Consider the following 27,791-nt stretch of genomic DNA (forward strand, 5'->3'; position numbering starts at 1 on the left):
AGGTTCAAGACTGGGTAGCCTACAAGTTATTAATCTGAATGATCAGGACTAAGTCGTCGGGGCACCCGGGAAGGGGAGGGGGGCTTCGAGATGGTCATAAATTTCTGATTTAACTCCACTGGCCGTCTGTGAGTCTGCACCGACGTCTCATCCTGCCTAAACTGAACTGCCAGCAGGCTGTGTGTCTCCTCAGATGCCGAGGGAGTAGCTCAGGAAGGAGGGTGGGTGAAAAAAAGAAAAGACAAAAAAAAAAGAAAAAAGGAAACAAGATTTCAGCACCGGAGCTGTCCGCGGCTGTCTTGGGGAAGACTCTATTCCTGCTAAAAGGGGGAAGAAGCTGTAAATTTTCTCTGTGTGACTGTGAGGGCAAGGGATAATAAACTGCTGTGCCATTCGTCTCCCTGCGGGGGTACCGACGAACGAGTAAAGGCTCACATACTTCATTCGGGCCAAGTCTTGCCATGCCCGACGGCCACGCTTGAGTCAGGAAGGATAAAGTCGCCAGAAAGTCGCGGTGAACAGCAGCCTTTACCCTTTACGGTGAGTCAACGTATATAAGAGCCGTTGCTTTTCTGTACCACTTTGTAAAATGTTGCATGGGGGGAAAAATGCCAGTCTTGATTCAGATTTAGCCGTGACTGAACTCGCTTAAGGTGGATTTGCGGGGAACCCTGAACACAGATGCGTGCATGGGAAGCATATTTAGGTCAGCATTCATATGGGTGTGGATGCGCGCCGCGGTTGGCATCAAACTAGAGAGTTCTCATTGCAAAGCCTGGCAGCTCCGTCTGCTCATTTCATAACAGTGCACCAAAATCAGCAGGAAACGAGGGTGAAAGCAGGGAAGTTCTTGGACTACAGCTGGTGCACGTAAAATATGTTTTTTTTTTTATGATGGGAGATCTGCAACTAATGGCACAATTAAGTCATCTGGAACTCATGCCCCTCTCTGTAGCAGACACTCTTTAACTGTAGTTTGCCGTCTTCAATTGTTTTTCCCAGCACTGCCCCACTCAGGGGAGCATTGCTGTCCATCAGTCTTTGTTTACAACTCATACGTCCGAAAACAAACAAGCCAGTTTCGGTGTTAACCCAGGAGGCAGTGCTGCACCTCGTTCTGTGGCAGATCTCTGCAGCCTGACCTGCTTCACTGCCGCCTGTTCTGTGCTTATTCAGAGCCTTTGAGAGCATCGCTGGCTCAGGCTCTCTGGCTGGCAGAGCCTGAATGCCAACATGATGTCTCCCGTGTAAGGATGCATTGAGATTTAAATTCCACCTCCATTCAGACACCTCTCTGTTTCCTTTTTTTTTTTTTTTTTTTGGCCGTTCACAAACTGAATTTCAAACCCCTATATGCATTTGCAGAGCCATAAGATGGAGAATGTTTTAGATGGAAGAGAGAACAGACAATGAAAAGCCAGAGGGAGAACTGTTTGGGGTTTTTTTTTTGGGGGGGGGGTAAACACAGAGGGGCAGATTTCTGGTTGAAGAACTGGATCAGGATAGGCCAAGAAAAAGCAACAGAAACAACTTTAAGCTCTTTGACTTGATTTAGGTTCCTTTCTATGTCCTGGTGCACGTACAGCTGCGTATTTTAGATGAGTGTTAATGATTTCACTCACTAGCTCTTACAGGGATCTGGGTGAACTCGTTAGTGTAATTAGTTCCAGATCTTTGCTTCCCTGGTCTGTGGGTGAGGTCTTCAGCTAAAAGCGGATTCATTCCCACGAAAAGGCATGCTTTGTGGTGCCTCCATTGAAAAACTCTAAGCCCCCCCTCAACTGAAACAAGGAATGAAAAGGAGGGCTGGTTGGGATTCTAATCAGCACATACCAGTGACATCCAACAGCTTTGGGAAGAGAATCCTAGCACAAGAGAAATGGCACATACAGTGTAGCATCCTTGTAATGCTTTTATGATGGAGAATGCACACACACGTAATAAGGAGACATACAAATGTGGCTTGAAATTGTGTCTATTTGTATGATTTTGAGCTTTTAGAAGATGGTTAAATGCATAATGGAGAAAGAACATCAACATTTTTCTTTCTCTTCAGTTTTGCTATTTTCTTTAAAAGAACTGGATACACTAAATGTTCTAAGTTTGCACCATGCCTCAAATAAAACAGTCAAGAAAAAACAACAACTCTTTGGTTGCTCACAAGCTAACAAGATATGTTCACATTGGAGCCGTAATCTCTCTCTGCTTCCAAAGGATCCATCCAAAACAGCTGAAAGCTTTGATATAAATTATCGGATGTGATATTGTCTTAAAAAAATGCTTTTATATATTAAACTGGGCAAATATAATTTGGTGAGTGCACCCATTATTATGAGTGGATTATATCCTAGCAAGTACCGCCCACCCCCCATCTATAAAAATCATCCTATATTTGTAGCCTTCTTAAGCGATTAGATGTCCTGCCAATGCGAATCAGTGCCCGTAAAAGATTACTCTTTAAAGATGAAGTTGCTTCAACTAAATTGCTGAACATCCCATACTGCCACATAGTACACCGATCTAACCTGAGCTTTCAGCATCTTCTTGGGATTCTTAGAAAATAAAATTAATCAAACCTCCTTGGAAGATATGAATATAACGGTCCAACTTACTTCACCAGTATTAACTTAATGAATAATGAATAAAAAAAGACCAGTTGTGCTTTATCACAACTATTTTTCATCTTTATCTGTAGACTGTTTTTCCTCAGTCTAATAAATGGCTGCTCAGTGAGCTCAATAACCTACACATGGTGTCACTTGTATAGCAGAAGACTTAATTCCATTACAGACTTTAATGTTGGCCTGTGCCTACAAGAGAAAATTGATTCTGCTTTAAATAAACATTTCACAAATTCTATAAACACAGTACCATCACGGATAAATGGTGTGGTGTTACTGCTGTCAGTGGATACTCTAGAAGAAGTTAGGATGTTTTGCCTGATGTGGCGTGGGAGTGTTAAATAAATGAATGAAGTGTGGACACTTACAAAAAAAAAAAAAACACTCAGAGGAGTAGAATAAAATCACAAGGATTTCAAGAGCACTTTGGCGCCACCTCCCACTGAAATTATCAATTTTTAATTAAATCAAGATGCTCCTGAGAGAATCATCATTTCAGGACTAGTCATAGTCATTTGCCAACATGAATCGGGAGCGGAAATGCACAGTTGATTTTTCTAGGACTCAAATATACATAAAATAAACAAAACAGGGAAATAAAATTAACATATAGGTAAACTCCCCTAAACCTGGCTTTTGTATGGACAAAGGCAGGATATATCACATAAGACCTAAAAAAGACCAAACTGCTGATGTACTTCACTATCTTCAGAATATTCTCACACAGTACAAGATTTCCTCAGACATATATGTCAAGTTCTGCTCTAAGGAATGGCCCTGTTTTACGTCCCTTTGGTCCAGATCTTTTTTTATTCAGGGGCATTTAAATCATTCAGAAAGGTCCAGGAAGGAGAGCAGAGTAGCCGAGGCAGTGGCTCCTGCAGGAGTCTAGTGATCGTCAAGCCTGAGGGAGTTTTATCCTGCTCGCTTATAGAGGGTGAATGTGGGTGACTGCTGAGCCTTAGTGGAATCACTTTTTAATACAGTTGGCACCTGAAGGGGGGTTAAAAAAAGTCAATAGGTAAAGTAATATAAGCAGTTGAGTGAGTAAAAAGGTTGTAAACAAGTTGGTGGAGCTCATCAACATTTTCTAAGCAGTTTTCTGTTTTCGGGTAACGACAAATGACAGCAAAGCAAATGTGTAGTCAAGTCAATTTGTGGTTAATTTACCTTCATTTTGTCTATTTTCAGCAGTGTCACTACAAAATTATAACTTTCCTTGTAGCCTGAAAAAAAACCCAGTCTGACTCGCATGGATCCTTTCAAAGATGATTTGATGTAGATATTTATAGGCAAGGTGTCAAAGATGAACCCCCCCCCCCCCCCCCCCCCCACACACACACACACACACCAAAAAAAAAGAGATCATCTCTCTCGTGAGTATGACGCAGATGCAGGTGTTGAGCTTCACAAATGTAACCGACAGCCGGGCAGGAAGAGGGCTGATTGGTTTGACAGGCTTGTGGTCCAACGCTTTGGTTTTTTTTTAGACTTGCAAGGTGAGCGAGTGACAGGTTAGTCAGCTCTATCTAATGCACTATGGTATCAAAGCCAAGCGCTGACCCATTTCTGTCAGAATCAACTTGCACATGGAGAAAAAAAAAGTATTTTTAAAATTCATAAGCTAACCTGAAAATGACAAGGTCTTCTGTCTGCACATGCGTTTGCTCATCAGGAGTGGCGTCAGCTCCAGCATTGTTTGGAGAATACAAATGCTGAAAACAAAGAACCTGACCTCTTCTTTCCTTCGGCAATATATAATTTGCATACAAGTGTAGAAAGCTATCATTACTTTCCTAAACCCTGGACTGGGTTGTGGAGTTTATTGATGAAGCTGGTAATGTTGTGATCCCTGTGTTTCTTTCTCTTTTGTTTCAAAGTACAGGTAGACCGTCACTTTGGCCGTTGTAGCATATTGAAATTATGCACGCTTTTCATAGATGGCATTGATTCGATAGAGTGCACAAAAACCTTGGGTCTCATATAAGCATTTAGCTTATTGTTATTATTACATCCCCCCCCCCCTTCCCCCCCGCGCCACTTCTGTTTATGAAGCTTATTCACTTTGCTGGCCATTACACAACAATTTGTTTTCTGTTGATTATGCCATTAAAAGTGGCATGGCCTGTTATCTGCACTGCACAGTAGTTGAGGATCCAGCTGAGGATCCAGCTGTGCTAGCAGCATTTAACCAATGTATCAGTCATGGTATGGTTATTTTAAGCCTTGTCCTCAAGCATGCAAAAGCTATTAAACTTTTTTTTTCTTCCAGCAGCGTAAGCATGGTCTTTGCAGGCATCTCTAGCATCTAAAAGCTGTCACTGCCTTATGCTGATGCCAGAACCGCTCTGAGCCTGAGTGGAAAGGTCACTTCAGTGGATAATTAAGTCCTCATAATAGTCACGGTGCCTTCCTCTGTTATGATCACCACTTCTCCTCTAATTATATGTGTTCTTTATGAGCAAGTGTCTTCTTCAAAGGCTTTGATGCAGTCAGGCTGTTCATATATCTAAGCTATTGTATTATAGCGTTCTTGTTTGAATATTTCTCTGATATTTCTTTTTTCAATTTTGAGGTAAACTGTAACAATTTAAGGACTGTGAGGGTTATGGTTAGGGTTAACAAAAAACAACCCCCCCCCCACAACTATGATAGAAATATTAAAAGGGTTTTCTAAGGTGGAAAAGTAGGTGTATTCAAAAAAGCAAAACTGAAACAGACGTTATGAATAAATCATGACATGCATTATAAATCAAACAGGGCATATTTTCTTCCCACTATCTTAATTATTTTCTGACTTTTGAAGTTTGACTGATACTGCACTGTTCGGTGCATCATGCTGTTGCATCCGCTCAGTCATGCCAAATGGAGAATGAATATTCAACATCTGCACAGTGCTAGCACACGGACTAAATATAACGGACTAATATATGCTCATATGTATTTTGTTCAAATAACAGATATAAATGTAAGATCGAACTGGTGTTTGATGTGATTGTTAAAATAGTAAGTTTTAAATCCTTTACCACACCCACCATACATCCTGTACCAATCAATCAGTTGGACACACCCAGGAGTCTATATAACTCCACCCTTTGGGCCTGCTAGGCCTTTTACTGCATGTCTACCAGAATGCGAACATAGGACCTCGTAAGTTAAGTAGACTCTGCTTAAACCTTTAATTGCCTGATTGCCATGCAATGTAAATGGATAGTTCATCAGTTGAATGTTTATTTATTATATTATACTAAGTCCTTGTATTGTTGCCTTCCATAATGGAAAGACAAACTCCAAAATGGTGGATGCATTAGTCATGTGGTATTGTAATTTGGTTTGATCTTTATTTGTAATTGTCATTATTTTTATGTATAGAAAAAACTCCCAAATCATCCATCCATCCACCTAATCATCCCTTCATTGAGTCTTCCAATTCATCATCAATTGTTTAAATGTGCCACCACATCAGATGTTCTGTCAGCAACAACCACCACCTTTATTCTTGTTTCTTCAGTGATATTTTTCAGTATGTTGACAACTGTATTTATTATAAGTTATTTCACTTTGATGTAATTGTTTCCCTAATCCTTGACAGCAAGCATGGAGTCTAGCACAAGTGCCATATTGGAGAGATAAGCAGTTAAGAAAAATGTCAACTACAACCATTTAAAAAAGAAACTGAACGCAGAACCTTTTTAGTCTAACCCCATCTGTAGTAAAAGACAACCCACTGAGCTTATTGTTATCCCTGCAGTTATGGTGCTGGCTATTCAGTATTCTGTATGCCAGCAGAGTATTTTAATGATTGTGTATTCTCAGCATGCTTCGGTCATTTATTGGGCTTGAGGAGGGCACTGTACCTAGAAAGACGGCTCTTCTAAATGAAGTGCTTGTCCTTGAGGAAGACAATGTGTCCCAAAATCTCCCACTGAACTTGGGAGTCAGTAGACATAAAACTCACATGTCTAATAAAATGAGGTTTTCCAAGCAGCAGAGAACAGTCTCCTGATTGCCTGCAATTTTTTTTACTTTTAGTACTCCTGAGCACCAACTCCATTTATTTTAGATTTTCATAAGCATGCTGAGATTCAAAATTATACATGATTTTTGGCATTATCCCAGTGGGAAATATTTCAGGTTATGCATGATTTTTGGCATTTTCCCAGTAAGCTTATATAGCATATGCTAAATAAACACTACTGTTCTGATGGGCTGCAGTTAATTAATCTCTGCAGGGATGCTATGCCTCAGATGAATTGACCTTTCACCACTACTTAGTGCATGCCATCCAAAACAAAATGGTGTGCTTCTGTTTGTTTGTTTTTCTTTGTACATTTGAAAACTTGATTTAAATGTATTCTAAATTGGTTTTCTATTTTGCTAAATGCATGGAACCATAAAGAGTGAAGCTATGCTGAAATGGGCACAAGCAAAATGAGTGTAGTTTCTGGAGTCTATGAAGCATGGGTCCCATAGCAGTCTGACGACATAAGGCCTGACAGGCTATTAGTTGTAACCTAGGAAGGGAGAGAGGGGAATGACTCCTATTTCACTTTCGATAAATGTGATTAAATTTCACACAAGCACTTAGTGTATGTGGAGCATGGTTGGATGGGATTGTATTTCAGAGCAAAAAACACATGTCCCAGAAGTACCTTGTAATCAACTTGAATCCACAATGCCGCCCCCCACCCCCCTCCCACAATAATGCAATTCAAGGTTGCTTCTCTTAAGTGTAAATGAGATCTCGGTCTGATTTTGCTGAACACTCTACCACATCTTACGGTTCATGATTTCACTAAATGTGTTTAGGGATTGAAAGTATTCAGTATTAAGTTTCCTGGAAATGGTGGAGTTGTAACTTGGTTCAGACTTGATCAAACTTCAGGATGTTGAGGTCAGTCCGAATGGAAATTGAGCTTTGAAGCCTTATTGCTACTACTGAAAAAGCTGAGAACAAAAGCTACTGCAGAGAACTAGAAGGGATGCTCACTTAAAAATGCAACAAAAAAGAAAGTAAAACTGGAGAAGAAATGACAAAGTCTGAAGACAGGCTGAAGAACAGGTTGGTAACAGGTGGTGGATTAACCAAGATTGTGAGAGAGGCACCAAAGCAAAGACAAAGAAAAATCAACAGACTCCAAATTAATGAACACGAATAACAGAACAGACAAAAACAAACTATACATGGGCAAAGACAGAAATGCAAACCCTCACAAACACGAGTCAAGTGAAGTCTGTTAAAAAAAAAGCTGTCTTTCTCATTCTACTGCAGGAAAAAAAACACTGCTCTCTTGCAGTTTTCAGAAAAGTCAAAGCTGTTGCACTTTATTTAGGGTTGATCATAGCCTCTGTGTCATGAACTGGGAGACCTTTTTTGTATATTGGGTTTCAGGAAAAAAACTATAGTCTGAATGGGCAAAATCTCATTTAAAACCTGCCAAAGGGGTGAAGTAATTTTTTTCCCCCCCCCGCTTTAGGAGCAATAAAGTTGATCTTATCTTATTTTGAGTAATTTTATTTGGTGAAGAGGAGTGCTGTGCGATATCTATAGCTGGCTGAAGGCAGCAAGTTTTGGTTATTTCCTTATATATAAGAAAATTACAAATGAGTGAAGCAATTTATTGATTTATGTGCAAACAAACATGGAAATGAAGTATATGAGGTAAAATTATATGCAATTCTAATAAGCTTGAAAGTCAAAATATGGTTGGAGCAGCTTTATTCTTCAACACAGCCTGAACTCGCAACCTTAATGTTCAGGAATAGTTTTTCAAGCTTCTTAAAAGGCATTCAAAGCATTGAATGTTGGTTGGCCCAACATGTTTACAGATGCTTGTAGATATGTTTTTTTTTTTTTCTTTCGACCTCTTCTATACATGTTGATGATGATTTGACAAACTTTTAGATTCCTCAATCCATAATACCCATTACCACTGATTATCCACTTGTGTAATTCGGTATACCTCTGCCTTTTAACAGCCACCTTTCCTATGATACCAACCTGCCTGTGCCCAAATGATACTCTGTTTTGTCTCCACTCGTCTGATTTTCTCAAATTTAGGATCAACGCCATATCATGCTGAGGTGCCAAGTTTTTAGCTAATAGCTCTCAGAATTTACCTTTTAGCAAAAACATTATTTTTATATCTGTACATTACAGTTCCTTAATATCAAAGATATGTTCATTTCAAAAGTGTCAACTTGTATCATTTTTGACTCTTTTTTTTTTTTAATGAACATAGCTTGGATATGAGGAACTGTAATGTATAGATCTCTTCAGTGATATGAACTAGGTGGCTTGTGAGTAAAAGCAGTGTAGATACATTTCGTTATGCATTGTCAAACATGTACCATCATTTCAAGGTGCAGAAGGACCGATTTGGATCCTTAAACTTTATGAAATATGAGGTTAAGGCTTTTATTTTTTATTTTCCAGTGAATTGTGGGATCTGCTTTCTTCAGCTTTCTGTTTATCTGAATCATGTAAATAACACTGCACAAGGACTGAACTTTTTCTTACCGAATGATATAGAAATGTGGGAGCCGGAGCAGATGGTCAGGGTTTATTAGTAATAAGGAGAGGAGTTCAGGGAAATTGCTGCTGATTGAATTAGATTGGCGCTAACAGGAAAAACTAAAGACATTCAGTAACGGCAAGATCTGATGTGCAGAGATATTTCCATGGGTTGATTTTTAACAAAATATGAAGTGAAATTTGGTGCCATCTGTGGGCTTGTAGCTGGTGCTATCAATCACTTGTCACTTACAAGTCAGTTTTGGGGGGGGAATAATTATTTTGTAACAGTTCCTCATTTTATTCCTTCTACTTTCATCTTTCTACAGCAATGGGAGTGCTCATGTCAAAGAAGCAGCAGGTGGAGAAGGTGCAGAAATGCACCGCTGTGGTCTCTGCCTTCCAGGCGGGCCTTAAAGATCGTGCTGTCACAGTGAAACAGGCAGAAGGGCAAGTGGAGGAAGGTGAAGGGCATGCCAAGACCAATCCTGATGAGAAAAATACAGAGGACGCAGTGCAAGAGGAGAATGACAATAGCGCAAGTCCATCAACTTCCCAGCAGGCCTCAGCGCCAACGAGAGACGAGTGTAACGTCAACCAGGAGGCTTGGTCGAGGTTACGGGATGGGAAGGGAGTAGAGCCGGAAGATCTTGACAAGACTCATCAGCTCACACCGCCTGCTTTTGTGCGACCCAAAAGGGAACCTGATGATGACCAGCCTATAGAAGTGGACCTGTATAAGAAAGAGGAGGTATTAAATAACAAAAGTCAGTAGTAGTAGTAGCAGCTAGTCTTTGTCATATATTAAAAAGTAAATAAATAAATGCATAAAAAATCAAATAAGATGGTTCACAGTTGTGGGATTAAACGGATGACTACAAGATGTTAAATAATCTCTATGGCAACAGCAGGTTATTATATCTGGTGACCTGTTTTCTTCCCTCACATTAGGCATCATGATTGAACAGCACAGGCAATCCATAAAGAGATTCCTTAGCTTTATCTAAACATCCTTGTTGAAGGTGAGAAAGTATGAGTTTGAAGTTGTTTGCTGTTGGGCCTTTAATAGCTACACAGGCTGTGATGTATTGTGTGTGAGGGCTCTTCACAGTGAGCATCCTGTAGGCGGGCTGCTTTGGCTGGCTCTGAGAGGTGGCCATATTCAGGGTGACGCTGACTAACAGAGCATGTAGTTCACAAGAGCAATGGTCCCATCAGGTTTTCTGTTTAGAATAAATAAACATGGCTTCAACTTACTGTACTTACAATCCCGCACTAAACATTTATCTTGCAATAGTAATAGATGTGTCTATTGGAATGTTAGAAGACTGATACATGAGGGTCATAAATACTCGGACACTGACTCATTATGTAACACTCTTTTTAACTTTATTTTAAGAGTAGAACATCTATTTAGTAAGGAAAACTTTGCATATAAATATACTGAAATCTAAAGGGACAATTCAGTGTCAAGCAGCCGCATGGCCAGGTGAGGCCAGTTCTTGTTGTTCCATGGAAAATTAAGCAGATGAAAATTTAGGAATTTATTCCAAGTGTTGAACTTGCATTTGGTTTTTATTTTTTTTCAGTATACCAGTAAAAATAAAAACCTTACCTAATTCAGCTGGCACGCTCTTAAATAGGAGTGCACTGACAAGCTCTGCAATATCAAAAGGCTTAGAGAACCATAGATGTTGACTCGAGTGGGGAAAATCTCAAATTCTTTCTCAGGTTAAGAGAGACTTCACAACATTTAGCAGTTTCAAGCACTTAGTCAGTCTACTCTTTCATGAATGTAGGTACAGGGCTTACAAGATTAGACAAATAAAACGAAGGTTAATTTGTACAAGAATGACGGGTAGAGAAGTATGGAAAAGAAAAGGAAAAGCTCCAAACATGGCTTAGGCAAAGCCATGGCATAGAGCAGGGGTGCCCAACTCCAGGGTCTGTGTCCTACAGGTTTTAGATGTGTCCTTGATCCAACACAGCTGATTTAAGTTTTTAAGGTCTTTTTAGGTCTATAAATACTTGAAGAATTACATTTTGTAATGTTGCCATTTTATACTACTACAGTGGATTTTAAAATCGGACAGTCAAATTTTTATGGTGGCCCTGAGAGGCCAAACGGACTGCAACTTAAAAAAACACCAGAAATAAGAAAAATGCTGCAAAAGCACACAAAACACAACGAAAATAGGAAAAACGACAATGGAAAAAAGAAAACAGAAAAAGGAAAAAACAGATTTCCAAAAGCAAAAGTGAAGTGTTTCTGGGGAGACAATAACCCGACGGACCAGTTGCAGGAACCCAAAACACGGTAGGTGTGTTTTATCATGATTTATACTGATGACGGATTTTAGGCTAATAGTTAGGCTAACACACTTCTTATCTTTCCTCACAAAACCGATAAATCCTCCACTTCTTTTAAGTGTCTCCCAGCGAAATTCTTATATTTTGGTTCCTGCAACTGGTCCGTCGGGTTATTGTCTCCCCAGAAACACTTCACTTGTGCTTTTGGAAATCTTTTTTTTTTTTTTTTTTTCCTATTTCTGTTGTTTTGTGTGCTTTTGCAGCCTTTTTCTTATTGCTGGTGTTTTCTTACGTGACAGTCCGTTTGGCCTCTCAGGGCCACCATAAAAATTTGATTCTCTGATTTTAAAATCCACTGTAGTAGTATAAAATGGCAACATTACAAAATTTAATTCTTCAAGTATTTATAGACCTAAAAAGACCTTAAAAACTCATGTTAGACAAAGTCAGTTGTGTGCCAATTTTTGCCAGGCTACTGCTTCTACTAGATGAGGGTCTTTTTAATTGGTGCCAACTGCAAATGTGTTTATCTCCCAGACAAGTGGTAAGTTTTCTTTTTGGTTGAAGTACCATATTGTGCATGGTTGCAGTGTTACTTCATTCTTAGAAGTTATTATTTTATAGAGAGGCTTGCTGAACAGTCATCAGGTCAGATAAGGCTCACCATATAAGAGGGAAACTCTTACTGAGGAATATGACAAGAGGGATTTGTCTATGGCCCTGGCAGCATTTTTTATAGATGTGTAAAAGTACCAAGAAAACTTGCAATGTCTTTGTGTTTAAAGCAGCCAAGCATTCAGCAGTCATTTTCCCTGGCTTGACAGCAGAGTGCAGCCTGGCTGACTTTACAAGGAGGTTGGCTAAAAACCGACACTGAACACATTAGACAGCATCATAGGTAGTGATGTCCTTATTTGAGCCTGAGATGGACAGTTAAGTGCTGTACGTGACACAAACTACATTATATAATACCACTTCCACCACACTCCTACCACTGATGGACTGATGCTTAATTTCTTCTCGGTAACCTGTTACATAGAGGTTTGGTTAATGGGAGATGAAGAAAGGACGTCAGGAAGTTTAGAAACTACATGTTAACACAATTGCAGTTATCAGTTTTTTTTTTCTAAATGAGGGGGGACACTACATTTCTGTGAAGCATGCAGAACTGAAAAAAAAAAAAAGCTCTGTCACTGATGCAATCTTTCTCCTGCAGCCACGAAGCGATGAGATGTGTGACGTGTGCGAGGTGTGGACTGCTGACGACCTGTACCCTTGCAGGATCTGCACTCGGGTATTTCACGATGGCTGCCTGAGAGAGCTGGGCTACCTGCGTGCTGAAGCTTTGCAGGAGATGAGAGATACAGCCCACACGGTTACTGGCTGGAGCTGCTACTATTGTGTAAGTCGGGGCTCGTTGCTAAAAACATTCAGTGCTTACAAATGCAGCTATTTTTGTCATGTTTGCAACATAATCACAAACTTAACTAGTTTAGTATTAAATATATATATTTATATATATATGTAATAAACACTAAAGGCCAACCACAGTTCTTATTTGCCAGTCATTCAGAAAAATCTGAACTGCTATCCATTCATCTACTTAGCTGCTTGTCTAGTTTGGGATTGAGGAGGACCTGAAGCCTATCGCAGTTGTCATGGGATGAGAAGGTAGAGCCTGAACAAGCTGCCTATTGGAGAGTCATTCATGCTCACATTCACACTTGAAACCAATTTAGAATCACCAAGTAACCCAACATCTCTGATGCCCTTGCACAGTCCAAGCTCCAAAATGGAGATTGGACATATATTGGTAAAGTAGAACATTAATTTGTTAAATTTGATAATGGCATAATTTAGTAACATAATGAGCAAGTTATAGAAATATTTGCAAACTCAATCATTGAAATGTCACACTACTGGTGTGAGAACACATCGACTGGTTTTCACTGTAGCTGCTTGAGGTATCATTCTGACAGCAAATATGACTTGTCACGTCTGGAAAAGCTCAGGTGGAACTAATACAGTTAATGATGCCTCTGTTTCCTTTTAGTGTCACAGACTGTGACTTAGTGTATTAATTAAGTACAGCTGAGTAAATTTGCCAGTTGTCATTAAAGCTGTTGACAACAACTGTTGCTGCCTTCAGCTTTCAATTCCTGCTTGTTAATTCATGTCAGATATAGAAGTTATGGTTGAAATGGTGGCTTTTGCCATGTTAAAATCAGTCTTGTGGTAGGTTGTGGTTTTCTACATGTGGTTAGATTGCATATGGAATAGTCCACAATACGCCTTTTGTGTAAAGGCATGTGGAGAGCATAGGCTAAAATCGGCAATATCATTTAGATCATTACACAGAAGATGATGGAGATGGATTTGATCCCACTTTGTGGCGGGCAATAGTTAGAAGCACTTATCATATTCACAAATTGCAAGTCTCCATAATTTTATGTCTAGATTATTACAGTTAGATTTCATATAGACTGAGGCAACGTTTTGGCAGATTTTTCTGTAATTCAAACAATAAAACAAACGGCAGTTTCTCATCAGAAATTCAGTGCCAGTGCCAAAACCCACGACTCCCCGATGACCCCGTGAGAGGCATAATGCAATCTGTTTTAATTCAAGCGTAAACAACTAAAGAGCGCTTTTGCCAGGGGACCTTTCATAGCAGAGTACGGGCGCCATAGCCCCGAGAAGCAAAATCACATGCCAAAGTTGTGCAAGAGGGATGTTTTCACACAATCTGCGAGAGGACGCTGAAAGGTTCGTTCTTTGGCTAGCTTCTTCAGTGTGTGAGGAATGAGGGCGGAAGGAGACAATTCAGTGAGGGGGCGGGAGCAATGTTTTATTTAAATTGTAAATTCTAGTCCTCCTAGCCAAAGAAACCAGTTATTTTGTTAGTGTATCAGTCAGATGTTTCAAATCCCCCTCCCCACACACACCCTTCTATCATATCTGACATTTAATTTCACACAGGCACTACAGGCTGCTGCTGGCAGATGGACTGAGTTCCCTTGAAAGTGGATTTACAGTCTTCAAAGTAGGCGATTGCAATAGTGGCTTAGTTTCAGTCGCGCAGAAGGATTGGTCTGTGGATATAACTGACCCGTCTTTATAGCACTTTGATGCTTGCAACTAGGCCTGTATGGTCCATAACTTCCACATGGGGTCACCTACAGGAGTTGTGTTCATTTATGCATGTGGAACAAAAGCAGTAACTTTATTCATAATTTATTATGAATTCACCCTTTTGCAAGTTACATGTAATAGGGAAAGGCTCTATAGAGCAATTCTGATTCTAGAGCAATGTCTTTTGACTCCTGTTCTTGATGAGATGCCAGTATAAGGGATCATTTATCCAAGACATGGCAAACTGCAGTTTGTTTATTGTATTTGCCGTATTGTATTTTCCCACCTCTTCTCTCCTGGCACCTCTTGATTTCTTCAAGTAGCTAGGTATGTGGTAATGATTCTCGTACTCTTACTACCTCATAAAGTGACTGCATTACAAGTAAACCTTTCAGATCACACGGTGATCGGAGTCATTAGTAACAGAAATACTGTTTATGAACAGTATTCCTGTTCATATTTATAACTTCTTGGGTAAAGGGCTTGCTGATTATTTAAAGTTGTCTGCAATAACACATCACCAGCGCATCATTGTATTTTTTGAACAGGACAGTCTCAGATAGCTATTTATGCAATCTGCCAGCATAAGATTAGAAAGTGTTATTTTTATACCTTGTTCCCTGCAGGCCTTTTGTCTCCTAGAGAGCTTTTTTTTTTTTTTTTCTCAGATGCTGCCAGTAGATGTTGCATGAACCCTTAAATCTATTTTAAATTTCCTCTGCACATTATATTGGATGACAAATAAGACATCTGTAGCTGATGGGCAGTTTTATTGCTCAGCGGACAGCTGGTGTTACTAAAGGTAATGCTTGATGCACATAATGGCTTACAGATGCACAAAAATGTCTTGAAGACAAAGGACACAGTTTTAATGATTAAAGCACAATTTGTTTTGCCTCCCACGTTGATTTTTAATTGACTCCTTGAATGACAGACACATGCAAATAAATAGATATGAACATGTATGAAGTTAATTGCAAGCTTATTAAGGTGCAGCAACCCCAGAGCACATATATCAATAAGCTATATCAATACAATAAGTGAAGCATCTCTTTGGCTTTTTCTTATATGCAGAAGTTGGTGAATGAAATTAAATTTGGAGAAACTGACACCAACCTCAAAATTATGATTGTTTCTGATACCTAACATCAGGCAAAATCTTACAGCAGGAGCTTGCCTAGAACAGTACACACATTAATATCTTCCTTTCCCCACAAAGTTTAATAAAATTTGGATTAGCAGTTTTTGCTAAACTCCAAAAACAAACATGGCATTTAACTTCACACAGTCTTTGTGCTGGATTGAAGTGGAGGCATTTGGTGGAGACGATTTGCACAGAGTGCAATTTGCATTTCAGACCCAATATCTGATTTTCTGTGCTTTAGAGGAGACGGATGACTAATGAAACTGATTTTTATACAATATTGATTCAGAATTGGCTGTCATTTGTTGAAATATATCTGCACAGACAACTGAATAGCACATACCATAGGACACAAATCCACACTGGAAGAAAAGTACAAAGCATTGTGAAGGAACACAAAGGTTTTTTACAATGTGACACCAGCGGAGCTTTACTGCACTGTCTGGCTGTAGCTCACTCAGGTTAGACACTTTGTAGTAATAAGCCTGTTAAAATTGTATAGCCAGTGCCACAAGTTTAAGCAGGACGGAGTGTCCCAGACTGGAATGACCAACAAGACCAGATGTGCATAGTTTGAATGAATCGGTCCAATGAATGGAGGATCTTTTTTAAATTAGTGACTAATTTTGTCAGTGGGATTAACTGTTTAAGTGGAACCGCCCACTTTCAGCTCTTAGATATTTATAGAGCCACAATTTCTATAGTAAATATGAAATTACATTTATTACAGTCCATACTTCCCTTCATCCCTGTGCTTAACTGCTTATCCATTTCAAGCTCATGAGGGTGTTTGAGCCTGCTCAAGCACCCCAGTGAGTGGAAAGTATGATACATACATTTGATCTTGAAATACAGACAGTAAGGTGATAAGATGATAGTTACTTTGATCTTGATTATAAATTGAAAAGGAAGAGAAAAATTAAGATGTTGTGCCCATGTTGACCAACCACTAGTGTCCTTTGCCCTTTATTTTTATATTAGAATGCATTGTTCTTACACTAACCATCCGATCTGTTTATATTTGGGGAACTGCAGATACTGGCAGGAGTGTTAGTCAGACTGATACTGAAACACTCAACACACTTGCTATACAGTAACTCATACTTTAATCACACTTGGCTGACATATGTGCTTTATTCATTTGGCCTTATTACATATACCATTTGCTTCAATTTGCCAAGCTTAAGGGTATTTTTTTCATCTGTTTTTCTAAGTGTGGGCGGTTGTGAATTTCATTTGGATTTCATAATGTGCCTTCTATGAAGCCCTGACAGATTGTAAGGGTGATCAAGGACCATGTAAACACACTAGAATTGGCTTATGTCAATAATCCCAAGGAGACTAAAGTTTGATCACATCACTTATGTGATAAATAATGTAGAAATTTAGATAGCAGCATCTTTTTTGCTGATATTCGAACAAGTTGGGGAATAAAATGACTATCTCACATCTTTGGTTACATTTGTCTTTCCAGCTCTGGTTTTCTCTGGCCTGTGTGTATCTGGAAATCTCTTAATTTAAACAAAAAGTGCATAACTGTCTTTTCTCCTATTAAAGCCAAATTGCTTTTTGTTGACACATGGATTTAAGTGCTAACAACGTTATATGTAAATTTATGAAATAAGTCATTGTGAACCTAACATCTGGAAAACCTCCTTTTATTTCTTTTAATTATGATGCCATTATGGAGAGTGACATAAAAGGCACATTACATGAATTACCCAGGAAACACTGAAATGGGTTCATTAGTCAAAGCTACATGCATGTAGCTAATTGCAAGGACTAGTTTAAGCATACTATGTTCATCCATCAAGCAATGTGCCACTTGCGATAAAAGAAATGGTCTGAGCATCATGTTAGAAAGCGTAATACTCTGGCCTCATCTCACCTCCTGTAAAGACTTTCCCAGGACCAGTTTAAGTATATTCTCTTATCAAGAGTGCCAGCATGCCAATTGACTGTAAAAGAGACTGCATTAAGAGTAATACTCTGCTCTTCCCACACATCTCTTCCTGCAGGACAATCTCAATCTACTTCTCACAGAAGAAGAGATGTACAGCCTCATGGAGACCTTCAAGCAGTGCAAGATCATCCCTGGTGAGCTACTGAATACAGGTTAAAGATATTTGGTTTTGGTAGATGGTAGTAACGCTGGCCATGCAAGAACTTTAATACTTAACCTTTTATTGATATACTGTACGGGACAGCACTGTTGGTTGGTGCAAAGTTTGCAGATCTGATTATATAAAAAAAAAAATTAACGAAACCTATTATATTCTCAAGATGATATGACACAAATCACCATAAGACCCAAATTGGTACTGCCATTGCAGTATTGCTTTGCCACTGGTTGTACATGTCCGGAATGCTTGGTGATTAAAAGCAAAGAGATCCCAGATGAAATCTTGAGCACCTGTCTGGTCTGTGGTCACCTCAGACGTTTACTGCCCACAACATTGTTTCCTTGAGAAAGTGCATTTGCCCTCCACCCAGTCTACTTTGAAATGTGTAGTAGGCTGTGACTTTGCTGGATGGCAGTCAGTGGGAGGATGCTTTTCATTTTGTTGAAAATCACTCACCATAAGATGATGTATCTTGAAGACTGCCAGGTGACTAATTAGGACCTGTGTGATGAATTGTTCCCTGCTGCTATAGAGTCGTGCCTGGTGTCAGACGAGCTGCTTCAGTACCGCCACTTTGTATCCAAGCAGCAGTTTGAAAAGGACCTGACTGATGAGCAGGAAGAGGAAGTCTTGGCCCAGTTTGCTGCGCTGGATCCTGAGAAGAAGGGACACATCGAGTGGTCGGACTTTCTCTATTTTGAGTCTCTGGCAGTGTTAAGGAAGTTTCGCACAGAGGTATAGTTGTGGATTAAGGAAACAAGATAATTGGGATAAATCAGCACCGCATTTTTAAACTCTACCTGAACTGTCTTCTTCCACTACCATGACTCTTGTTTGGGTTTACACTCAGCCATGGCCTGCATAGCCCTGATGAGTTTTGTTGTAGAACACTTTAATTATACCTCCAAAAACCTTCAAAATACTCTATTCCTTGTGATATAGAAAAAATGCATATATAAATGTAATTAAATTTTACAGACTAAGGGAGTGTTTAAACAATAATCGTTGTAGCTGTTGATGAAATGATCTCATTTTTCAGTCTGAATCTAAAAACTAACTGAAAGGCAAAAAATGCCCAAAAATCTGGCTTGCATCCAACAGCTGAACTATTCATTTTGTCCCTTGACAATAAGTTATCTTTTTTTGTTTGTTTTTGGCTTGACTAATTTCTATAAACAGGTATTTGCACGTGAAGTCTGTATGCAATGAACCTTTTTTTTTTTTTTTTTTTTTTAAATCACAACCCTGTTTGTGCTGCAATACTGTGTGGAAAGTGGGTATTTTTCCTAAATGCAATCCTGAAGCTAACAGTTATTGTAACTATTTTGCAAGTTTTTAGCTTTTTGTTTTAATTTATTTTTCATGCATAAACAATGTCTGAGGATGGAGCCATGCATGATGAATAGAAATCTATTATCCCATCTGGATATCCCCCCCAGAGGCTAAGGCTGCAGACTAGCTGATGGTTCCCAGATTGTGGTTTGAGAGGTTAAATTTGAAGTTTGTCTGAGACTTTGGGGTAGTACGGGATGAAGCAATGTTGGCAGAATATGTCAGACAGTCAAAGTGTCACAGGAAATGACCAAGAATGGCTAAGATCAGCCCTAAAGTGTAAATTTTACTGAATTATAGCTGTTTAAATCACTAAAAGGTAAATGCTATTCTTACACTTCTTGGATTTTATTTTTTATAGAACTCACTGGTGCGTCTGTTAACTGCCAAGGAGAGAGACACTGCAAGGTCAGTGTTTCAGGGTCTGGATCTGGATAAAGATGGTGTAATCACACGAGCTGAATGCCGCCAAGCTCAGCAGTCTTGGTTCGAGAAGCTCAAGAAAGACTCGCAGTCCTGCAATGTGAGGTGAGTAGACCACATGCCACTTACAGGGATAATTGGAAGGAATTTAGGGAGTCATTTGTATGCAAACTGCAGATGGCATAAAAGGTCTGGGCACTTAGGGAATAGAAACAAGATAACATGAATGTGACACCCACCTCTAGTAATGCCATAAAGTCAGTCTTAAGAAAAAAAAAAGTCTGTCTTAAGAATGCTGCTGCAATAATCTTTTATCCAAACACACAATATGACAGCATTTTGAATTAAACTACACCCACTGATTAGTTCTCTTTAAATGCCATACTCTTTCCCATCTTATAATATATTTCATTATTTATGTTAATGCATGAGATTAACCTTGAGATGTCTAGCTTCAATTTAAATTGTCCTAATTAGTTTTATGATGTAGAATTTTAAATGCAAAGAGCAATCTTACAAAATGGCTTTGAAAAATAATTGAATTATGGATATTTAGTTAAAGCAATGTGCTGGGAGAAGAGCACAATGCTGGCGCTATGCCTTGGATCATGTGAAAATGCAGGGTTAATGGTGGGAGGTTTTAATCAAGCAGGAAGTGAAAGTTTAAGTTATAAAAAGAGCTTGAAATAAAACTAGCCCACAACTGAATACAAAGTCGGTACAATGAAGTATGGAATACAAAGGACTTGCACAGGACACAAGCTTCCCAGCCTGTGACTTATACCACTGTCATTGCCACCCTTCCTACCTCTTCATGTAGACTGTTAGGTCTTGGCATACTGTATTGCCACAGCTGATCCACCAAGGCACAGATGCCAAAGCACAGCTTGTGCGTATCTCTGTGATCCCAGTTGCGTCAGACGGAATGGCAATATTTGACACCCTGGGATGAAAACGTGTTGGTGTAAGGAGTACCTTGTGACGTTGGGCTCACAAAGACTTTAGCTGTCAGCCAACTTAATTTTCTTTTTCCTCACTCTGACAGAACTGCTATAGCCAATAGCATTAAATGCTGTTCCTCAATATAAATGGTTATGTCATGGTTACAACTTTGAATAAATCATCAATATAATGTAATCAGGAGCTTCGGAGAAAACTGATAAATCTTTGGGATGCTGAAATTAATATTGGATACCATTGATTAAGCCTCAGATGGCACTACATTAATAAACAGCCTTGATTCTGTCATGGAAATCACTGGATCACTGGGCTCAGGAATGATGTGACTGATTCAGTGTGCCACAAATGCAGGTTAAAGCTCTGTGATGCAAAGATGCAACATTTAAACATGATCCAGAGCAGTCGCATCTTCTCTGGGATAAAACTCATTTAAAGTTAAAAAGTGTTTATTGGTTAGGTGAATTGAAATATGAAATTATTTTTGGAAAAAATGGACGCCACGTCCTCTCAACAAGAGATAAGGGGCCATCTGGCTTGCTGTCAGCACTCAGTTCAAAAGCCTGCATCTCTGAAGCATCAGTGCCTCTTAAGATTGACATCTTGCACATCAGAAAAGGACCATCAATCCAGAAAGGTATATACGGTACACGTTTAAGAGCAACATGCTCCCATCTAGATAACAACTTTTGCAGAGAAGGCCTTGGCATATTTCAGTAAGACAAAGTGCACCTCTTAAGAGTGTGGCTAGTAGTCACTTTTAAGATGTCTGTGAGATCGAATTCAAAATGATCTTTTCCTAAAATCCAAAGGTTTCTCAGTTTAAACATTGTAATCTGTTTTTCTATTTTACAGAACATTCCAACATTTTGGAACTGGGGTTGTATTTACCTGACTGGATATTTATTCATTTATTTATTTATTTTAAATACAAAACTCTGAAGGAGCTAATCCAAACTGCCAAGACATCTACACTATAGGAAAGCTTTTCTCGTTACACAGTAGTGTTCATCATGTACATTTGCATAAAGATAATTAGTTATAACAATGGAACTTCTCCATAATTGACTTGCTGTCAATATTTTTTTATTATATGCAAATCAGCAAAGATTATGATAACATCCGAAATGAAGGAGAAATGTCAGTTAATGCAGACATCCAGTACTCTTCCTACTGCAACATTTGCTGATTACATAATTTGCATCTCATCATTCTTTGTTTCCAAGATAATGAGGAGAATATTGATTATCAAATAAGTCACCAAAATGTACAAATATTATTCTTACAGTAAAAACTGACTCTGGTTTGAACAACTATCCCCGTTAAGCGTTTGGGTTAAGATGAGCACTTCTTTGGCCACTGTAGAAAATCTGCATGGAGTGAAACCCCCAAATTTGTGCAGTGTCAAAATATCCAACTGTGGTTTCTTCTGATAACCATTTCCACAATGAGTTAAGCAAACTAAATGTCATTGTTGCCACTGACAATGCATGACAGCACGTGTGGACTGTAACAGGACTGGGGTGTAATATTTCTTTGTCCTGGTGCAGAGAAGCTCTTCAGTTCAATTTCCCTTTAGCTCAGTGAAGACATAACAGAGGACTTCAAAGAAATTATTTTGGCGCTGCTTGCACCACTGCAACACTGAAAAAATGGCAAGAGTCCTTAGAATTAAAATATTTTTCTACATCTTTTTTTATTAAACATAGTACATTTCAATAATATCAAAAAAATATTTAAACTGAAAAATAACCCCATGTACATCAAAGGCGAGGTAATGTTTCCTTTATGTATACTGTTAAATAGAGTATTTTACTGTCAGTATGAGTCCTAAGTTTCTAACGCTGACATGGGCACATGGATAAACATGGATAAATTGCCTTTTGCAAGGCTTTATGTGAGACTGCATCAAAATTGAGTCACAATATTAGATATGTCTCACAACATAATGCAATCTAGTGTAACACTACAAAGTGCAAACTGACAAAGCTCTGACAAACAGTCATAACCTCAAGACAAGCAGTTTGTTGCTTGACTGAACTACACAGCTGATGTTTGTGTCCCCTTAATGCAGCGAGTAGCTTTATTTATGGTTAAAGTTGTGAGGAACCCCAACTAGTTTCCCCAGTAGATGGAATAATGAAAGGAAAATTGACAGTGTAACCACTGACTGACCCATCAGAGTAATAATGGAAAAAAAAAAAAAAAAAACCTCTGGTGGGGTTACTTCTGTTTGTTTTACAGTGTATGTGCATCAGTCGAATACGTGTTCAGATGATTTTCGCATGTTAAAGATGTAACTGCCACATGCAAAAGTGCTTGACTGCAGGTCAGAAATGTACTGAAATGTCCTCAGATTTGTACTGTAATAAATGCACTTTCCATCACTGTCACTGTGTGCCTGCATGTGCTCGTTTACCACTTGATATCTTGTGCTGTCAAATCTAAGCTGTACCATTCCATCCCTCTCACCTATTCGGCATCCCCCCACAGACTCATGGGATTCTGCTCTCCTATGAATTGTGGGTGAGTGTGACTCAGCACTGCATGGCTTGTCTTTTTTCCCCTCACTTCAACATCCTTGAGCACTACTCAGTCAAGTATTCTCGGAGAATCCCTCAGTTTAGATTTAATGTGCAATTTAACCCTTGCTTCATAAGGAGCCTAAGGGAAGGAGAAACTCCAAAGTGTCTCTTTCTGGATGTAAAGCTACCATAGACACGTGAATCTCTCAAGTTTAATGAGACTGAGATGATCAGGTCTCGTTATACAGAGACATGGGTAATATTCAATCTGGCCTTTAATTATAGGGATTAAAAGAAATCCTTTTCTTCTCCTTAGGAGTGCTTCTCCTTAAAATTCTTACTTTTCAGAGCACATGCATGGAAGTTGGGTGAGCACAGTGTCCATTAGGGCAACCCTATGTAGTACAACCATATGCATTTGTGCTGATTAAAAAGCAAATATACTAAATGAAACAGAAAACTCTGCTCCCTTGGATTGCACAAATTCACATGCAATGGTGTAAAAGGTAAAATGAATTTTAGCTTCTGATGATTAAGCGTCAGAATTTATTAAGAGCTTCTAAAAAAATGACTAATACTTGTGGGAGACAGCCTCATGAAATAGGCAGTTGCAATGTTTTAAGAACCATATTTTATATGGCTTGTATAAAATCTTAGATCATTTTTATTTAGTTTTTTTTTTAAATCGCATGCGAACATCCTGATTTTGGATGGAAAAGCTGATGCCGTCAAACAAATCTCACTGCCTGGAAAGGACCGCATTAAATGATTTGCTGACTGGAGGAAAAACATCTCTAAAAAAAGCTAGTTAAGAAAACATATGGTTTGCATTTCTTCATCATATAAACACATTTCTTACATTTTGGAGACAAAATAAATGGGTAATCATTCATCATCAGCTTGTCAAATTAAGGGATACTGTGTAACCAAGCTCCATACATTCAGACTGCATTATACCTGGTACAGGTCACAAGTCTAACACAGATTGATAATTGGTTAATCATGGAATAAGATCTATATTAATTGTCAATGGAAATTCAGCTTAAAGCCTTAAGACTTAAAGTAATGATGCAAAACTAGGACGTTCCAATTTCCCAGTAAGACCAACATAAGTGCCGCCACGTTCATCATAACATGATGATTTAACTTCTATTTCCTTTTTTTCCTCATAGGCAATGGCAGCTGTCTTATTGTTCATTGACTGCCACTTCATTTTTGACATTTTTTCCTTTGGTACAGTATAAGTCATGTTGGCCCCATATGTGAGAGCAGTCCAGCCAGCTCTGGCAGTGAAAGGAGCAAGAATGACGACAGCAGGTTTGTTGCTTTTTTTTTTTTTTTTTAATATTTGTCAGTCTGTGGGTCAAAGTGATCAGTTATTGGAAAGTATATAAACGATTTTAGTAGATGCCAATTTCTGAAGTTCTTACAGGAAACCTTAAAAGCCTGCAGTAATTTTTACCCTAACTCATGCTTCTCACCAGTCTACACATGTCCATTGTGACCTTGGTGTGGTAAAAATCTTTCTTGGGCAGAAACGTAGGAGTAATTTTGAGTGAAACAAGTCAGCCCAGAAGGCTGCATCATGGACAGTGACGTGACCTGCCTACTTCCTGCTGCAAGCTCTGTTTCCAATGCAAATGACTTCAAATTCACTTTCTAAGCTGTCGCCAAGAGGTTAGGGTGAATCCTCTTTGCCATATCATGGCTTTTGAGACTTTGAGATTTTTATTTGCAATAATTGCAGCCAATTAGCAAGCTGTTCAGGCAGGCAGTGTTTTAGGATGAATACAAACTAGTGGAAGTTTCTTAGGTAGAGGTCTAACTGGGTTTTATATTAAATACAGCAGTAACTTCATTTGTAAGTTGTTTTTTTTTTTTTTTTCAAAAACCATGATGTGTAAGAATCAGTGTTGGGTAACTTACTTTAAATTAGTAATTTAGTTACACATTACTAGTTCTATCAAAAGTAACTCAGTTACTTCAAGTTACTCGTTACTTTCAAAGTAACTAGTAACTAACTAGTAACTAGCTTTTTACATCCAACACGAAAACTGCAGTCGTGGTGCTTTTGATTGTACTCAGAACTTGGAAATTCTGCCTTCTGAATAGGATGATGTAGGTAACACCAGACCGCAGATGAGCTGCATACAGGGCTGGACTGGGACAGAAAAATCGGCCCGGGCATTTTGACCGCCCCTCCCCCCTTCTTCCCAGCGCAAAGCACGAGGTTTGCATGCGGAGTGAAGCGGAAAAAAGTGCGAGAGACAGGGTGAGAGAAAGAGGGGGGGAAAAAACAACAAAAAAACCCCACGGCTCGCGATAAGGAGCCGACTCGCGTCGCGCCGTTTTGTTCACGACAGACACATCACTGCCAGATAGACTGCAGGTCATAACTTCTTACCTGAAGTTCAGTTCACCTGACGCTCGGACCGGCGGCCACCTCGGGTCTCTGCTCCTCCTGCCTCCCCTTTCCTTCATCCACCTGCTGGCCTCCACTACTTGCTAATGTTACTGAATCTGTGGAAGCTCCGTGATAGCCACCACACGAAGTAGCGAATAACGACCCTATCTAAATCCCAGTAACGAGTAACGCGTTCCTGATTTTGGCATAATAACTAGTTACCGTGCTCGTTACCACAATAATAACGTAGTTACTGTAACACGTTACTTAATAACGCGTTAGTCCCAACACTGGTAAGAATGCATTAAATTAAGATTCCCAGACTAACCTGTGATTATTATTATTGTTTTTCCATCATTACATGTATCAAATTGCAATTATTTAAGGACACCTGAGCGTGTGACCATATGCCACAAGGCCCTGAACTGAGGCGGGGGCCTCAGTTCAGTTCCAACCCCGGACCCCTTGGTGTCCCCATGTACTCTTCCAACCTTCCCGTCTGAAAAATCTCCACTGTTCTATCAAATAAAGACAAAAATGTCCCAGGAAAAAATGTCTTAAAAGGACCATTATCAGCTGGGCATATCAGTATTGAGAAAATACTGCTATGCAGTTCATGGTCATACAAAGTAAAGTACATGCAGTAGGACTGATCAAGAACTATAGCTCTTATGGTCACTATAGTGAGGTGCCAGGATGACTCCTATTGTGGTGTGGTGTATTATTTCATGGCATTCATTTGCAGTTACAAAGATGTACAACTGCTGGCTCTTGTATAGAAATTAAAAAAAAATGCAACACTATCAGCAAACACAATTAATTTTGTTCAACAATCAAATTTTTTTTAACTAAACTTTCTTTCTTTTACACAGGCCAGTGACCTGGGCAGACTTCCTGAGGGAGAGTGGCATCTATATTTTGGCTGCACGGCCTAATAGTTCTGCCATGCACATCAGACTGCCTCTATAGTCCAGGATCCGCTACTGCATTCAGCAGAGGGAGTGAGAGATGGAGGATGTACCCCCTATAGTCTACAGTTGAGTGAGGGAGGATAGACATGCTTATACAGTGACATGAGGATGGCAAGTGAGAGAACTGGATGAAGCAATGAGGTAGCAGATCAAGCCAGTGACAGAATCTCTCCTCCTCTGCATCACCTCAACACCACAACACTGACAATGCACGCTGACTGACACACCACAGACGCAAGTGACAGCAGCTGTCACAGGTCCCCACTCCAAAACCTGACAGATTCCAACAAATGTGAAAGCTAGAACAAGTAAGACAACCCACTCACAACCTATTCAGCTGGTGATATTTCTTAAACTTTAAATGATCACGCACAGTCAGATGAGCACCTAGGATGATCACATGAGCCAACCTAGACTCTACAGCTCCATAAGACCCCTGGGTGGGCACATTTGGGTGTTGGGCTTCTACTCTTTCACATGTTCTTTCCTTTGGGCCCCAAAATGTCCTAATTATAACACCATGCAACTGAAATGGGATTGTGTTATGCACCATTAAAACTGTTAATCACGCCACACAGAAGCACATGCAAATTAATTTCTGGTAGTGTTTGATTTATGGGAGGAGATTAACCACGCAGCTACATTAACGGAATATATACCAAACAACATTGAAAGCTATCTGCATACATTATAAGAGAACTGCTATATATACCAGTATAAATTATCATGCATTTAAAAAGATGTATTTATTCCTGTATCCTCTGATGTATCCTGTTTTCTCCATTTCACCCATGAATCTGTGTTCACGAAAATGCTAACTGTGAAAGGGAAAGAAAGCTAACCCTGTAAGTGACATGTATATACTGCCATATAGTGCATTTTGGTATTATTCTCTGAGCTGCACTATAACAAGGTGTAAATGCCACTCCTCGTATTCTAATGTCATTATTTGCACTGTAAGAATGAGATGTAGTTGGACTATTGTGACATAATCACTGTACTGAAAGACTGAGATCTGCTGGAAAAGTTTGTCCTTTGCTAATATGCAGAAGCACTCTTTAAAAACTGCTATGGAAAACGAGATGAAATTATATAATGTAACAGATTACACGATAATTTTAAGGCACGCGATCCTGCCCCTGAATCACTAGAAACCTACTGTAATGAATAGGACATTATGTAGTGTTTATGCCATGTAATGGAGGTTTTATGCTGGGTTCTTTTGAAGTAAATAAAGTATGGTAATTAAATCAAATTGTGGTTTGAGGGATAATGTGCAGTGCTGAAATGCTTGCATAGTATTTGCAATATTGAGACTCTTTGTTTTCAAAGTAT

General features: G+C 39.2%; 1 protein-coding gene across 3 annotated transcripts; it reads left to right on the forward strand.

The window, feature by feature from the left end:
- On the forward strand, positions 1-27,695 carry phf24 (PHD finger protein 24). 3 transcript variants are annotated; one of them, XM_080874508.1, is made up of 9 exons: positions 2-540; positions 9,465-9,886; positions 12,662-12,847; positions 17,740-17,818; positions 18,377-18,579; positions 19,538-19,704; positions 23,050-23,082; positions 24,321-24,398; positions 26,358-27,695. In XM_080874508.1, the coding sequence occupies exons 2-9, from the start codon at positions 9,467-9,469 to the stop codon at positions 26,452-26,454; spliced, it is 1,263 nt and encodes a 420-aa protein (XP_080730634.1). In that variant the 5' UTR covers positions 2-540; positions 9,465-9,466; the 3' UTR covers positions 26,455-27,695. The 3 variants fall into 3 exon arrangements, with proteins under 3 accessions (XP_080730636.1, XP_080730634.1, XP_080730635.1); XM_080874509.1 differs by lacking the exon at positions 2-540 and adding an exon at positions 5,756-5,771; XM_080874510.1 differs by lacking the exon at positions 23,050-23,082 and having other exon boundaries at positions 1-540.
- The last annotated feature ends 96 nt before the right edge of the window (positions 27,696-27,791 follow it).

This window comes from Rhamphochromis sp. 'chilingali' (genome assembly GCF_963969265.1).
Source record: "Rhamphochromis sp. 'chilingali' genome assembly, chromosome: 2".
NCBI classification, from domain to species: Eukaryota; Metazoa; Chordata; class Actinopteri; order Cichliformes; family Cichlidae; genus Rhamphochromis; species Rhamphochromis sp. 'chilingali'.

Coding starts and splice junctions, on each gene's coding strand:
- phf24 (XM_080874508.1), top strand. CDS start 9,467: ATGGGAGTGCTCATGTCAAAGAAGCAGCAGGTGGAGAAGGTGCAGAAA. Junction 18,580..19,537: donor TAAGGAAGTTTCGCACAGAG/GTATAGTTGTGG, acceptor TATTTTTTATAG/AACTCACTGGTGCGTCTGTT. Junction 24,399..26,357: donor AGCAAGAATGACGACAGCAG/GTTTGTTGCTTT, acceptor TCTTTTACACAG/GCCAGTGACCTGGGCAGACT.